We start from the raw sequence: 16,517 nt of genomic DNA on the forward strand, positions 1-16,517 counted from the left end.
GTTGAGGAGAAGATAGAGATCTGGAACTCGCAACTGAAAAGTGTAATGGAGTCAAACCCTAATTATGTTCAAAAATGAAAATTGGATCTGCTTGTAATTGTTATAATTTACAGAGCAGCTACTGGAAAGTGGGATTGATTTGGGATAGATCCCTCTCGGTACACACAGATGCGATGGACAGAATGGTCCCCATCTGTGCTTTCAATGATCTATGTCTCTCTGCTTCCCTTTCATTCCACAATGAAATTGTATTTAAACCACAATGAGAGGACAGATTGATCACAGCATGCTGGAGATTTATTGTTCCAGAATAAAACACAGTATTTGATTGGATCATTCGTACCAGTAAGACAGCGAAAGAGGTCAAGTGGTTGCACTTGCAGGTGATGTTGTGAAGCTGACTTTCTGTCGTACAGCCAGACTCACTCCAGATGCCATGACTTGTGCTCCCTACAATGAAAAGTTAGAAAATCAGAGGTGAGCCATTACTCCCCAATTCTAGAGCTAACAAATTTTGTTTTATCAAATGTTAACTCACCTTTTCTGAAATCCCAAAAGGCACATTTTCCACTTGAGTTAGTCTAAAATGGAATTGATTTACATCATAAAGGACACTCATTCACTTAAATAACTTATTTGTTCAGTTGCACAACGATGAATGAATGAGTGTTTTTCCCCTTACCGGCAAGGTTGTGTTCTGGAAGACAATGATCACTGGGTCTGTGAGGTTTTCAATGGTGACATTGACCACTTCTATTCCACTTACTAGATTGTTTAACACAGTGCTGTTATTGTCACTCTGGAGACAAAGAACAGCAAGAGTAATGTATACTTAAGGACTGTGTATACTTTTTACAGATGGGACAGTGTATTTTAAACAGGATTAAATTTGAATAAATTCATATATACAACCCTTTTTGCAGAGACTTGGCCTTATTGGTATTTCAGTAAGTGAGGCAAAATAAGGAGCATTTCTGAATGGTATGAGTGTACAGCCAGCATGAAACTGCCCACCCAAACAAGGCAGAGGCAGCTTAGGTTTGCAGAAACATGTTTGGATTCATTTGTCAGAATGTCCTCACCAACATATGGGCAGCACAGTGGCACAGTGATTAGCACTGCTGCCTCACAGCCCCTGAGACCCGGGTTCAATTCCCGCCTCAGGCGACTAACTGTGTGGAGTTTGTACATTCTCCCCGTGTCTGCGTGGGTTTCCTCCAGGTGCTCCGGTGTCCTCCCACAGTCCAAAGATGTGCAGGCCAGGTGAATTGGCTGTGCTAAATTGCCCACAGTGTTAGGTGCAGCGGTAAATATAGGGGAATGGGTCTGGGTGGGTGTGCTTCAGTGGGTCAGTATGGACTTGTTGGGCCGAAGGGCCTGTTTCCACACTGGAAGTAATCTAAAAACATTCCAAAAGGCTGATTAAAACTGAAACTCCTTTACAACTTTGAACACATTGTTTATGATCCGACACTTGAAGGAAGAATCTCTTCCTGTAATGAGAGGCTGTTCATCCGGGGCGCTGAATATTGGAAATAGAAAAGTTCATGTTGTGTGGATGGAAGTAATCTCCTGATCTCTGTACTGGAAAGGAACACTTTGTCTGTGACTGCCGATGTTCCAGTTTACCTGACATCAAGTTAAAACAGGAAATGGTTTTGCAATCCATGGATTTTCCGATGGTTGTAGCACCTTCACTTCCATTTCAGTATTTACTCCAGGTCTCCCAATGTCAGTTATTTTCCCAGCTCGTTAAAGCTGTTCCAACCCATACTGCCCAATTCTTTTACAATTACAGAGGACTTCCCAGGATATGAGAGATTGGGAGAATTGGTGAGTATGAACTGGCCAGAGTAGAAAATTACTGAATGAAAATGGAGCATATAAGGACAACTAATGTTTGAAAAGTCAAAGTGAGGCAAAAGATGAAATAAACAAAAACTGAAAGTATTGTTCCTGTTGGTTCCTTTGTTTTTTTATTTGCTGGAGACTGGTATTCTGGAAGAAACACCAAGCTAGTGATGGATCAATATACTGAGTACCTTGTGTCCATTTTCACACAAGAGGAAGCAGACAAAACACCAGTAATAAACAGTAAACCTATTAACTAGGAGCAGGAGTAGGTAACTCAGCCCCTCAAGCCTATTTTGTCATTCAACTGATCATTGCTGATTTAATCTCTGCCTCAACTCCACTGTCCTGCCCTCTCCCCATAACCCTCTAACCCAGTATTAATTAAACATCTGTTACTCTCCTCCTCAAATTTATTCAGTCTCCCATGTCCACTGCATTCTGGAATAGAGAATCCCATAGATTCATGACCCTTTGAGAGAACAATGGATGAATGAAGGGATTGGGGTTCTCGTCAAGAATACGTGAGATGTAGACAACTGGGATCAAATGATTCTTATGAAGAGTATAAAGAGGGTAGGAGCATTCTGAAGAGGGAGATCAGGAGGTCAGAGAGGGGATATGAGAGCCTTGGCAGATAAGGTTAAGGATTCTCTAAAAACATGAACAGTATAAGAGGAGCTCGAGAGAGAATCCGGTCCCTTACAGGTCAATGAGGTTCTCTCTCTGTTAGGAGATGGGAGAGATACAAAATAAATACTACGTGTCAATCTTTTACTGTGGAGAAAAAAGATGGTGGCTAGGGAACTCTGGGTAAATAAATATTGATGTGTTGAAAACAGTTCACATTGCAGAAGAGGAAGTGTTGAATGCTTGAGAAAACATAACGTTAAATAAATCTCCAGGACCTGATCAAGTGTATCCCAGAATGCTGTGGGAAGTGACGGAAGAAATTGTGGAGCCCATTCAGAAATATTTGACTCATCTGTCATCACAGGTGAGTTGCCAGAGGACTAATGTTGTGCCTTTATTGAAGAAAATTACTTGGAGAATTGTGTTCAAGAGTGAGGGGGTCATGATGCAGCTATGTAAGACATTGATGAGGCCACACATAGGATTTTGTGTTCATTTCTGGTCGTCAGTCCAAAGGAAGGATTGGAGGCTTCAGAAAGAAGAGTTTACAAGGATGCTGCCTGGATGAGAGGGTATGAGCTATAAGGAGAGGTGAGTAAAACTCGGAACGCAGGAGCTGAGGGGAGGCTTAGTCGAAATGTACAAAATGAATGAGATGCATAGCTAGGGTTGACATCACTGTCCTTCTGAGCAGTTTATGCTCTCAAACCCAGTGTTCTCCTGCTATAACTTCAATACAGCCCAGAACTAAAAACTACTTAACGAGTTATGTAAATTGAAGGGTCAAATGCGATGTTGTACAGGCACACAAGCCCCCATACAAGAGGCAAAATACAGTTTCGTGGCAGTGTAAATGATTCATGTAATTTGGTAGCTTTTCCTTTGAGTGACAGAGTGAGTGCTGAAGCTGTGTTCTCTCCTGTTTTCAAGTGTGGGTCTTGTGTCTTAAACAGTGCCACAAGTACGTCAGTGAGCTTACACAGGTGGTCGAGGTCAGTGAATGTATCTTCAAAAGGACATTTCCCCCCAACCACAGCACTCTCACCACACGCTGCTCAATGCACCACAGCCATATCACCCAGCAGTCCCTGGGGACTGGGACTCAGACCAAACATCCAGATACTGCACCTTGTGCTCATGCAGAACCCAGTGAGGCCAGACCCTCACCCAGTTCCTGCTGCTTCCACAAAACTCCAGCTACTCGGTATAGCAGCCCCATCACATGACACGGTACAATACAATCACTGGGACATTTCTCTCTCTCTCTTGTTGGAAAATGTTGACCATGAGAGTATGAAGCAGCGTGTATGAGCATAAACCTGCTGTCCTTTCTTGCATCCCACTCCGAGGCACAGCACGACATTTCACGTTGTTAACTTCATAAATGTAGCAATTACTTGATATAATATTTTCCTCTTGTTATTTTTCAAATGAATTAACTTGCATTGTACTTCAATGTTGATTCTGACTACGTTACCTGGAAATGTTTTGTATTTCCATAGATAACAAAAATGATTCTCGATATCAGAACATTTGGCTGTTCCTTAACCTTGTCCAGAAGAGTTGGAGGCAATTCAATTTCAACCTTTCGGGCTAAGCTTGAGACATTTTTCTGCTGGATCTGTTTGAATGAAACAAGGTAAATCAGTTGTTTATTATGAGCCCAGCTGGTGATAATACTGAACCAGTTAGATTCCAGAGTGAAACCTGACTTGATTGACTGTAAAGTTTATTTTTCCAGTTTGGGTACCATGGTGATCAGTCACTGAACATATTCATAAGAGGTTTCTCATATTCTTTTAACTAAGAGCAGAAGTTTAGCATACAAACTGGAAAAACCAACAACATGATATAAGTGAGACGTTTTGGAAGTATTCAATCATAAACAGCAAAAAGACCCATGAACCCATTTCCACGATAGTATCTCTCAAACAGACTTAACCCCCTGTGAACTGTCGCTCCGGTCAATTTCTTACTCAACTGACAAGCTCACCAGGGTGACATTTACACATTCACCTGTGATCTTTTCTCCTTTTCTGAGATACCCAGACACTGACAGACTAAGAAATGCTAAGGGATTTTTTCTGCTCTGTCTACCTGTACAGCTGAAACAGCTTATGACATCTTGTTCACTCTGATGGTCTGGGGACTGTCAAAATTAAACTGCTCTTTTACTGGTATGTATTCTTTTCTTTCAAATCTCTCCCTACCCTCTCTCCAACTGTCTCTCAGTCTGTCATGAATCTTAAATTGGTAAACACTCCAAGTGGCTCACCTTTCTAACTTGGAAGTATTTCACCATTACCTCATTATCACTGGGTCAAAATCCTGGAGCTCCCTCCCAATCCCATTGTGGGTCTACCTACAGCACAGGGACTGCAGCAGTTCAAGAAGGGCATCTCACCACCACCTTTACATGGGCAACTCGGGATGGGCAATAAACGCTGACCCAGTCAGTGACACCCACATCCAATGGGGGGGGAAAAGAAACAAAGAAACATTGTCCAATAGTCTTTCCATCAGGTGACATGTTTGGGTGTTTAGCTTAAGCATTCCGATGTAATCTGAGGCAGTTCAGAGAAGGGTCACTTTAGGGGCTTGACAGTGTAAATGCTGAGAGACTATTTCACCTCATGGGAGAGTCTAGGACCAGCAAGCATAGTCTCAGAATAAAAGGGATCTTCTTGGAGAAAGTGAAGACTGCAGATGCTGGAGATCAGAGCTGAAAATGTGTTGCTGGAAAAGCGCAGCAGGTCAGGCAGCATCCAAGGAGCAGGAGAAGCAACGTTTCGGGCATGAGCCCTTCTTCAGGAATGAGGAGGGTGTGCCAAGTGGGCTAAGATAAAAGGTAGGGAGGAGGGACTTGGGGGAGGGGCGTTGGAAATGTGATAGGTGGAAGGACGTTAAGGTGAGGGAGATAGGACGGAGTGGGGGTGGGCGCGGAGAGGTCAGGAAGAAGATTGCAGGTTAGGAAGTGGTGCTGAGTTCCAGGGTTGGGACTGAGACAAGGTGGGGGAGGGGAAATGAGGTAACTGGAGAAATCTGAGTTCATCCCTTGTGGTTGGAGGGTTCCTAGTTGGAAGATGAGGCGCTCTTCCTCCAGCCGTCGTGTTGCTATGGTCTGGCGATGGAGGAGTCCAAGGACCTGCATGTCCTTGGTGGGGTGGGAGGGGGAGTTGAAGCATTGAGCCACGGGGTGGTTGGGTTGGTTGGTCCGGGAGTCCCAGAGGTGTTCTCTGAAACGTTCCGCAAGTCGGCGGCCTGTCTCCCCAATAAGAGGAGGCCACATCGGGTGCAGCGGATGCAGTAAATGATGTGTGTGGAGGTGCAGCTGAATTTGTGGTGGATATGGAAGGATCCCTTGGGGCCTTGGAGGGAAGTAAGGGGGAAGGTGTGGGCGCAAGTTTTGCATTTCTTGCGGTTGCAGGGGAAGGTGCCGGGAGTGGAGGTTGGGTTGGTGGGGGGTGTGGACCTGACGAGGGAGACACAGAGGGAGTGGTCTTTTCAGAATGCTGATAGGGGAGGGGAGGGAAATATATCCCTGGTGGTGAGGTCCATTTGGAGGTGGTGGAAATAGCGACGGATGATACGCTGTATATGGAGGTTGGTGGGGTGGTAGGTGAGGACCAGTGGGGTTCTGTCCTGGTGGCGATTGGAGGGGTGGGGCTTAAGGGCAGAGGAGTGGGAAGTGGAGGAGATGCGGTGGATAGCATTGTCGATCACGTCTGGGGGGAAATTGCGGTCTTTGAAGAAGGAGGCCATCTGGGTTGTTCGGTATTGGAACTGGTCCTCCTGGGAGCAGATGCGGTGAGACGAAGGAATTGGGAATATGGGATGGCGTTTTTACAGGGGGCAGGGTGGGAGGAGGTGTAATCTAGGTAGCTGTGGGAGTCGGTCGGTTTATAGTAAATGTCCGTGTTGATTCGGTCGCCTGAGATAGAAATGGAGGGGTCTAGGAAGGGGAGGGAGGAGTCTGAGACGGTCCAGGTAAATTTGAGGTCAGGGTGGAAGGTGTTGGTAAAGTGGATGAACTGTTCAACCTTCTCGTGGGAGCACAAGGCAGCGCCAATACAGCCATCGATGTAGTGGAGGAAAAGGTGGGGGATGGTGCCACCACCGTCAGGGGTTATGTGGAAAGTGGCCATGGGGAATGTCGGCTCAGCTGTTATCCTATTGAATGGCAGAGGAGCCTCAAGGGGCCAAACAGCCTCCTCCTGTTCCCATTTCTTATGGCCTTATGGAATTCCGGGAGGTAACTGGCATCTTCCTTGAGAAATAGCTTCCCTTCCCCTGTCAATACAGTCCCTTCCTCTGTGGGTTATTCACTGATAGGAGTGACCATATTAAAGTAAGCTGTTAGTTGTCTGCCAGTCTCCTGCTGAGAGTTGTAACAATAACTGCAGCAATCCATTAGGTTCGGATGGAGATCTCCCTGGGATACAGTACAAAGCAAACAAATCTGGATGCTGGAAATCAAAAGTAATAAGAGGAAATGCTGGAAATACACAACAGGTCAGGCAGCATCTGTGGAGAGAGAAGTGGAGTTACATTTTAGGTTGGAAACCTTTTGTCAGAATTCTAAACAAAGTCAAAGATACAACAGGTTTTAAGCAACACGGGCAGGAGAATGGGAAGATCTGTGATGGGGCCAGGCAAAAGGACTCTCCCTGTCTTTTCACACAGCCGCTGTTGGTGAGGATTCTGCCATTTCCCATCTGTACTCCTGGTCGAGACTCATCTTTTGTTTCTTTGTTTGTTCCATTCTCATCTTCTTTAGCCTTGTACCATCGTCTCTCTTATTATTCAATCACTGCTGCCTTTCACCTTGTCACCAAAGAAGGTACTTTCAGTGTGAGGTATGAATTGGTACTTGGGACTCTGCAGTGGTCACCCTCATCAATACTGTCATGGACAGATGGGTTTGGGACTTTCCTATAACTTATCTGTGACTTTGAGGATTGCCAGGCTATTTCAGAGGGCAGCTAACATCAAAACATATTGGTCAGGAGCAGGAGGACGCTATGAGACTCCCCCCCACTCATTCATCTGAACTCCAGCAAAAACCATCCTAACCTCGTCAATCTCTCCTCATCTGTCAGTCCCGCCATCCCTGCAATCAGCCTGGTAAACCTTCACTGCACTCCCTCGAGAGCAAGTGTATTCTTCCTCAGAAAAGGAGACCAAAACTGCAACAATATTCTCGGTATGGCCTCACCACGGCCCTGTACAGGAGTCACATGTAGCGCAGACCAGGTAAACACAGCAGATTTTATTCCCGAAAGGGGATTCGGGGATTTCAATATCTAACTCTAAGAGACTTACCCTGTGTTCCAGGGTTCTGAACCTTTCCCACCCAGGGCACCTGTACAAGGCTGAAAAGTTGTTGTGGCCATTCAGGGAGAATGGGAGGTGTCAGGGCCAGTGGAGCTGGGGAAGACCGATAGAGCAGGGGAAGGGCAAAGACTTTTAAAAGAAGGGGGAAACGTTGAAGAATGGAGGCATGTGGGACTGTAAGAACAAGAGGTATAGGTCAGAGAGGTTTGAGGAAATCTCATGGTTTTCAAACAGTGTGTAAGGTTGGCCAACGTCAGTGCTGCAGGAGCCACGCCTCAAAGGTGAATCATTAAGGCCACACCCACAGATTGGTAAAATGGAAGAATGTAAAGCTGCATCATTCTGTCAGAGCATTTGCAAACCCACTTTGGAAAGCTTTGCTGTATTCCCTTCTCCCACATGGACGTACAGTACTTCACCTTCCCTTCAATCCATTCCCGCAGCTCAACACAATTCCTCCCCCTGGTAGTGAGTTCCACATTCTCTTGGAGTAAACAGGACTCCAAGAGTGATCTAACCAAGATTTGAGATAAGTTTTGCATAATTTCCTTCCTTTTCAGTCTATTCATCCTGATGTGAACTAAGCACGATGATTCTTTTATTCTGAACTTAAAAACCTGCATTTTTATAGAATCCCTACATTGTGGGAGCAGGCCATTTGGCCCATCAAGTTCATACCGACCATCCAATGAGCATCTCACCCATACCCACACACCGACATTTCCCATGGCTAACTCACCGAGCCTGTACACCCCAGGACACTATCACGGTCAATCCATGCAACCTGCACAACTTTGGACTGTGGGAGGAAATCTGAGCACCTGAAGGAAACTCACACAGACACGGGGAGAATCTGCAAACTCCACACTAACCCAAAGGTGGGATCGAATCCAAGCCCATGACGCTGTGGGGTAGCAGTACTATCCATCAAACCACCATGCCACCCTAATTATCTGTGTACTGCTGCTGAGATCCTTTTGTTACTGTCCTCAAATTAAATTCTTGTTTTTCAAGTAAGAGATGATGTCTTTATCTTTCAAACCAAAATGTATATCACATGTTGATACATATTGATATTTTGTTTGTAAACTTTGTGCCCATTCTGCAATTATTAGATTTCTGATCATTTGTGGTAATCCCCATCTTTATTGGTTTCATCCATAAATTTACAATGTTTTTCAATTCCAAACTCTAAGTGAATAATAAAAATTATCAACAATTGTGATGTATCTCCTGATGCCAAATTCAAGAGCACCTTTGGAGAGGCTCAGGATCGGATTCAGTATGACCCTGAGGTAGTTCATAAACATTGAGTGGAATTAAATAAGTCCAGAATACATTATCAACGTGAATTCACAGGAAGGGTGAACTTCAGTTTAAAATAACTACACTGAAAGATTCTCAAGCCCTCTCACAACATTTTCTCTAAAAATGGTGTTAGTTTCCAACACATGATAGTCATTGCTTACAATGCCCAGCTAAACACAGCACTCACCAAATCTGATGGAGGAAAGTGAAGTCCTGGGAACTTTTCAGCTTCTATTTTTTGAATGTGAGCAAAGTAATTTGGCGTTGAGAAGGATTGATTTCCTCCTTCAATTTCTATCTCTGCGAGTATTCTCTCCAGTGTTGTACTACAACAGAAACACAATTTAATAAAAGCAGAAAGTGCTGGAAATATTCAGCCTGGCAACATCTGTGCAGTGAGCAACATGTATATGGCTCCACAATAAAACGTAAAGGGGTCACCCCCACAAGCTCATAACCAGAGGGACCTTGTTGATGGCACATGTAGGATTTTCCAGGGGAAATGCTGTAAAGTGCTTCAATAAATCCAGGAAAACATACTGTGGATTATTAAGTAAATGATGAAATGAAGCAAGATATATTTCTCATACTGTGAGCCCTGGGGGTGCTCAGAGTCTGGCAGCCAGCATTACCAGGGACTGGGCATGTGTGTCAGGCACTAACCATTTTAATCACGGATTAGTGCGATCAATCGGGGAGCTTTAAACAGACAAAAGGGAGCTGTAAAAAGGTGAACATGTAAAGAAATTCTTCCATCTTCTCATGATATTGCAAATGCCCCCATTCCATCAGCAATGTTAATAGACCTGCTCACCACTGCCAACATGGAACCTGACCTTGATGGGTGGAAATTATCCTGAACCAGGATCTGAACCAGGAACATAGGGAAAGAAGAGAAATACCCAACACGTGACAAAAGGTAAGCACCTGACCCCCACACAACATTCACATGAACGCTTGCTCGTAGATGTTTGATTTAATCACCGGGCTGAAACTGGAATTGTACATTAATTGGAGGTGAAAATTAGACGGTGTCTATAACAGACAGCTGATTAGCAACAAGTTGAAAATCACAGATCTCCTGCAGTGCCACATGGCCCATTGAGTCTGCACCAATCAGACAGTCAGCCAAGGCTGGAATTGAACTGAGATAACTGGTGCTGGGAGGCAGCAGTGCTAACCACAGTGTGACCAATCAATCCCACAGATTCTGTTCTCAGATGAACATCACATTTTATGAGCACTGATACCTACCTGTCAGGAATGACACCATCACATTGCCCTAGGAATTTGTTCACTGAATTAGAGTTGTTCATATTTTTCTCCCAGGAAAGCAGTTGCTGCATCATGTCACGGCACATTTGGTTGGGATCCAAATTCTGGGGAGTGGGATTGTTCCCTGCACGATGACGGAATATGAAGGAGACAAAATATAAACAAGTAAAATGGTTTGAACTTTGTCAGGAGTAATACAGGAAATAACAAGAAACTACCCAAAACTTGTAACGAGAATTGGGGAATTGGAAACCTTTGTTCAGATGTTTCTTTGAAAGGAGGAGAGGGTGTTTAGTCATAAGCCCGTGGGTAATGTAAGAAAGGGCCCTTTATTTATTTATTCATTTGGGGGATGTGGGCGTTGCTGGCTGGCCGACATTTATTGCCCATCCCAGCTGCCCTTGAGAACGTGGGGGTGAGCTGTCTTCTTGAACCAGTCCACCTGCTGTGGGTTGACCCCCAATGCCATTAGGGAGGGAATTCCAGGATTTTGACCCAGCGATGGTGAAGGAATGGTGATATATTTCCAAGTCACGATGGTGAGTGTCTTGGTGGGAAATATGCAGGTGGTGGTGTTCCCATGTCTGTGCTGCCCTTGTCCTTCCAGATGGGTGTGGTTGTGGGTTTGGAAGGTGCTGTCTGAGGATCTTTGGTGAATTTCTGCAGTGCATCTTGTAGATAGTTCACACTGCTGCTACTGAGCATCAGTGATGGAGGGAGTGGATGCTTGTTGATTTAGTGGAGATGAAGCGGGCTGCTTCATCCTGGATGGTGTCAAGCTTGTTGAGCATCTTTGGGGCCGCACTCATCCAGGTAAGTGGGGAATATTCGATCACACTCCTGATTTGTACCTTGCAGATGGTGGACAGGCTTTTGCGGAGTCAGGAGTTACTCGTCACAGCCTCTGACCTGCTCTTGTAGCCACTGGGTTAATGTGGTGAGTCCAGTTGAGTTGCTGGTTAATGATAACCCCAGGATGTTGATGGTGGAGCATTCAGTGATGGGAACATCATTGAATGTCGAGGGGTGGGGGTTAGATTGTGTCTTCTTGGTGATGGTCACACCCTCGCATTTGTGTGGCTTGAAACTTGTCAGTCCAAGCCTGGATATTGTCCAGATCTTGTTACATTTGAACTTGGGCTGCTTCAGTATCTGAGGAGTCATGAATGATGTTGAACATTGAGCAATCATTGGCAAACACCCCCACTTCTGACTTGGTGATGGAGGGAAGATCATTGATGAAGCAGCTGAAGATGTTTGGGCCTAGGACACTACTCTGAGGAATGTGTCCAGAGATGTCCTGGAGCTAAGATGACTGACCTCCAACAACCATGAGTATCTTCCTATGTGTCAAGGGATGACTCTAAATACCAAAGATTTTGCCCCCTGATGCCCACTAATTCCAGTTTTGCTAGGACTCCTTGATGCCACACTTGGTTGAATGCAGCCTTGATATCAAGGACTGTCACTCTTACCTCACCATTGGAATTCAGATTTTTTGTCCATTTTTGAGCCAATGCTGTAATGAGGTCAGGAGCTGAGTGGCCTGGTGGAACATAAACTCGGCGTTACTGAGCAGGTGCTGCTGGAACGCACTGTTGATGGACACCTTCCATCACTTTCCTGATGGTCGAGAGTAGACTGATGGGCGGGAATTGGATTTGTCCTGCCTTTTATGTGCAGGACATGCCTGGGCAAATTTCCACATTATTATGTAGATCCCAGTTTTGTAACTGCACTGGAACAGCTTAGCTGGGGATGTAGCAACATCTGGAACACAAGTCTTCAGTACTATTGCCAGATCAGGGCCCAGAGCCTTTGCAGAATCCAGCATTTCCAGCCATCCCTTGATATTATGTGGAGGGAACTGAATTGGCTGAAGATTGGTATCTCTAACGCTGGGGGCCACTGGAGGAGGCCAAGATGGATCATCCACTCAGCACTTCTGGCTGAAGGTTACTGTGAAAGCTGAGGGGAATGATGGTTGATGCAGAGCAGTGCATGAGTGAAAATCAACAGGATCTGGTGGGAGGGGGGAGAGACAGGTTAGGGGGAAGACTACACCAAGTTAGTGAGATTGGTGGACTCCTGAGGGGAAGTATCCTGAATATAAAATACCATTGCCATCATTATCTCATATTTAATTCTATTCTGAAGACTTTGGAAACTAACAGCAGGTTGCTCTACATTTGCAGTAAAACAATGGATACACCATAAAGCTGAAATCATTGGAACTGTGGTTTAGATTAGAGTGGTGCTGGAAAAGAACAGCAGGTCAGGCAGCATCTGGGGAGCAGGAAAATTGACATTTCAGGCAAAAGTCCTTCATCGGGAATAGAAGCAGAGAGCCTCCAGGGTGGAGAGATAAATGGGGACTGTGTTTTATAAGAAAATGCAAACAAGATATTTCCACAATCTGCTGTTACAGTGGTCTTTCTCCCACTGTGCTTCCATCCAGCAAGTTCTGCACTAATACAGCCATCACTGTAGCACAATTCCCAAAACTGAATAGTCGATTTTATGATAAAGTTCATTTACCTGCTGAAGAGGACAGGCTGGAGGATGATTCCTAAAGTGGAAATTCATACGTGAGATATTTTTCAATCAAATCAATGTTTATAAATAATGGAATTGAGATACTGAAGGGTAATTCTGTCTTACCGGGGGTGTTTCACAGGGTCTGCCTGTCACTGGGGTAGTGACACTGACATGATTGGAAAGGTTACTCTGTGTTGTAATTTTAAGTGGGTCACCACTTGGAAAAAAGGCAAAAATGTCCTGTAAAGAAATATGGTAAAAATATTGCAACAGATCATCCTAAATTAAGGATTCATACTATAAGTATTTCACAGATTGATTCATCTCCAACATGGAAATGTTAAACATCTTCATGTCTCTACCTGTCATCAGAACTCAGAAAAATGAAAAGTATAATTAGTTTTGAGCAAGTGAAAGGAGATCAGGGAACATTCCAGAATGTCCCTGTACTTGATCAGTACCCAAGTATCATTTAAATGTTGAAATACTTCAATGGTGAAAAAAACAAAATCATTTTTTTCACTAAGTGTCAGTCCGCAGACTCCAAATGTGAGAATTCCCAATTCTTAGCCCTTCAGTGGGTGCTATTGTGTAACTGCTCTATCTATCCCTGATTGGAGGGGAATCCCACATTAACAGGAGTGGAATTGGGGCTAACCAGGGGCTCAGGCTGAGATCAAGTATTGGACTGCTGAAGGAAATCCAAACATTTAAAATTAAAGCTTTAATACAACTCTCACTGGGGCCCTATTCAGCCTTCCCAGTCTGGTGGAGGTTCCAGATGTACCTGTTAAACATTGAGGCCTAGCAGGCAGGGACACATATAAACAGATGGACATGGAGCAGGAGCAGGACAGACCGGCCTTTGGGCCTATTCCACAATTTAATAAGATCATCATACATTGGAGCAGAAGGAGGCCATTTGGCCCATCGTATCTGCTCTGTGATTCAATAAGTTCAAGGGTGATGTGATCATCCTCACTTCCACTTCCCGACCTTTCTCCAATAATTCTTAACTCTGTCACTGAATAAAAATCTGTCTAACTCAGTCTTTAATACACTTTATGGCCCAGGCTCTCCAGGCCTCTGCAGTAAATAGTTTCATACGACCAGTGCCTCGGAGAAAAGACATTCCTCATTGTCTCTGTCTTAAACAGACACACCTTACTCTGAGATTATTCCCTCTGCCCCTGAACTCTCTCACGAAGAGAAATAACCCTCAGCATCTAGCCTGTCAAACCCCCATAACCTGAAATGTTTCAACAAGGTCATCTCCCAATCTGTGAGACCTCAAGTACAGGCAAAACCTCCTCAACTTCTTGTCAGAGCGATATCCCTCCGTACAGTATCACTGAATTCTTACAATGCAGAATGAGGCCATTTGGCCCATTGTGCTTGCACACCTCTTCAAACGAGCATCATTACCTCATCCCAATCTCCTTTCACAAACAGGAGCAGTTTCTCCCTGAGTGCTCCATCCAGCCCACTCGGTTTCAAAAGCCTCTATCAAATCTCCTCTCAGCCATCCTTTCTCGAATGAGAACAGTGTCAACGTCTTCAATCTATTCCCATCACTTTCATTCCTCATTCCTGGACGTATTCTTGTAAATTACTTCTGCATTCTCTCCAATGCACTTAAATCCTTTCGATAATAATATGCCCACATCTCCGAACAATACTTTACTTGTGGTCCAACCAATGAATTATACAAGTTCAACATTGCCTCCCTGTTCTTGTACTCCATGCCCCTACTAATACACGTGAGAATACTGTGGGCTTCAACTGCTTTCTCCACTTGTCCCACCACCTTCAATGATCTGCACGCCTAAACACCCAAGACCTAACTGTTCACTGTCTTCTTGGTGTGTTCCAGCAGGTGCCCAGTTTCATTTCAAGTCTTCCTTATTTTTACACTTCATTCCCTTTGAAATAAGGAGCAACATTCCATTGGCCTTTCCTATTACCTTCTGAACTTACACACTGACATTTTGAGATTCCTGGAAGAGAACTACCAAAACCCTCTTTTGTAGTTTCCTGCAGGCTTTCTTCATTAAATAACATTCAGCTCCTCCAATCTCCCTGGCAAACCTGACAAACAGCCATGGTGTGATTGAAAACCATGTCCCCAGAAGACCAACCTGGGGTTCAGCATTACTAATCCAGTTACATTCCCACTTTCCCACCACTTCCCCTCCAGTTTGATTGGGCCGTGCTGTGCTGCTTTCTCGTTATTGCCAGCGCCAACACGTTCTCAATACGCACCGACCTTTCGTCCTTTCACACAATTAGTTCCCTTTCTTCTCTTATGCAGGCTCTTGTGAGACCCAGCAATCCACCACAAAGAAGAGACACAGACTGGAGTGCTTCAGTTCGAACCCCACCTCTGAAGAGGATGCTGCTGAGTACTCAGAGGATGTCCCAGCAAGGCTTTCACTGCACCCTGTACCAGCTCAGACTTTCATCTCAGTGGGTAAACTTTCTAGATTAGAGATAGGAGCACAGTCTGGTGAGCACATCATTGTGCTGTCCCACAGTTGGCCGAGGAAGAAATGTCCCAGGTCACTGGTCAGGAGAGAACTGGAGACCAGGCACCTGCACAACACCAGGCAGAATATGACCCTCTGTTCACAGCAATTAAAGGAGATCAGCAACATGCAGAGAAACACCCAGCAACAGTATACAAGCTTGTCTGCAGCAGGCAGGAAAGTGAATCCAAGGATGGATGAGTGCACCAATGCTAGCTCTGGCACCATGGACAGGCTGGTGACTGCTCTGGAAACCCAGGTCCTGCACACCAAGTGTCTGCTGCTTATACACACAGGCCTGAACTCCATTAGTGTAGCTATCGGCTCTCAGCATCAATGGCAAAGCCAAAGGGGGATGAGGGACCTCAACCTCATTCCAGATCCTTCTTCCTCTCAGGGAGACAGGATGGTGCCAGCAGACACCCACAGGAGAAGGAGTCCCACATGAGACCTCCCACAGTTTCTCAGGACAGTCTAGTGGTGTCTGGTCCCTTCACCTCCCTCCTGCCTTTGATGCTAATACCTACTGAAGTCCAAGCCAAGAGGGATGAGCCTGTAACCCGGCAGGACAATCTCAACTAACCTGGGCCCTCCAGAATCAAATATCCCTGATTTGGGTGACCAACCAAGTCTTCCAGGCTAACAAGACCAGCTACAGAGAACATTGCTCTATCCCAGCAGCAGAAGGCCGGACTGCGCTGAGACATCGGACCGAGACTGAAAGGAAATTAAAAACTGCACTGAGGGCGTATGGGTGACAGGGATGACATATCAGTGCATTTCTCTAAGAAAATGCTCCTTTGCATTCTCAAAGTGTCAGCTTCATTGCCTGTGCAGCTGTTGGAGCTAGTGAGAGGTGAGCAGCCTTTTCAGATATCCCAAGGGAGAAAGAAGCTGTCATGGCCAAGCCTTATCCATTCTCTCAGAAGCACCCAACTCCTCGACTGCAGATAGCATCAGAATTATGGATCCTGAACTGTGACCTCGATGACTACAGCTAAGGCAGGTTAATGTTAACAACACTAAGGATAAAAACAATGTTCAGGGATTCTG

At 45.0% G+C, this 16,517-nt stretch overlaps 1 protein-coding gene across 1 annotated transcript in view; it reads right to left on the reverse strand.

The window, feature by feature from the left end:
* Positions 1–16,517, reverse strand: part of LOC140453126 (uncharacterized) — a 92,696-nt gene that overhangs the window by 7,266 nt on the left and 68,913 nt on the right. Inside the window, exons 8-15 of the mRNA XM_072547536.1 lie at positions 13,063–13,179; positions 12,940–12,970; positions 10,381–10,525; positions 9,314–9,452; positions 3,962–4,105; positions 683–799; positions 539–581; positions 344–450 (exon numbers count right to left, since the gene is read on the reverse strand). Of these exons, the coding sequence (XP_072403637.1) occupies positions 344–450; positions 539–581; positions 683–799; positions 3,962–4,105; positions 9,314–9,452; positions 10,381–10,525; positions 12,940–12,970; positions 13,063–13,179 (843 nt within the window). The remainder of the gene's footprint in view (positions 1–343; positions 451–538; positions 582–682; positions 800–3,961; positions 4,106–9,313; positions 9,453–10,380; positions 10,526–12,939; positions 12,971–13,062; positions 13,180–16,517) is intronic.

Source organism: Chiloscyllium punctatum, chromosome 26, assembly GCF_047496795.1.
Source record: "Chiloscyllium punctatum isolate Juve2018m chromosome 26, sChiPun1.3, whole genome shotgun sequence".
NCBI lineage: Eukaryota > Metazoa > Chordata > Chondrichthyes > Orectolobiformes > Hemiscylliidae > Chiloscyllium > Chiloscyllium punctatum.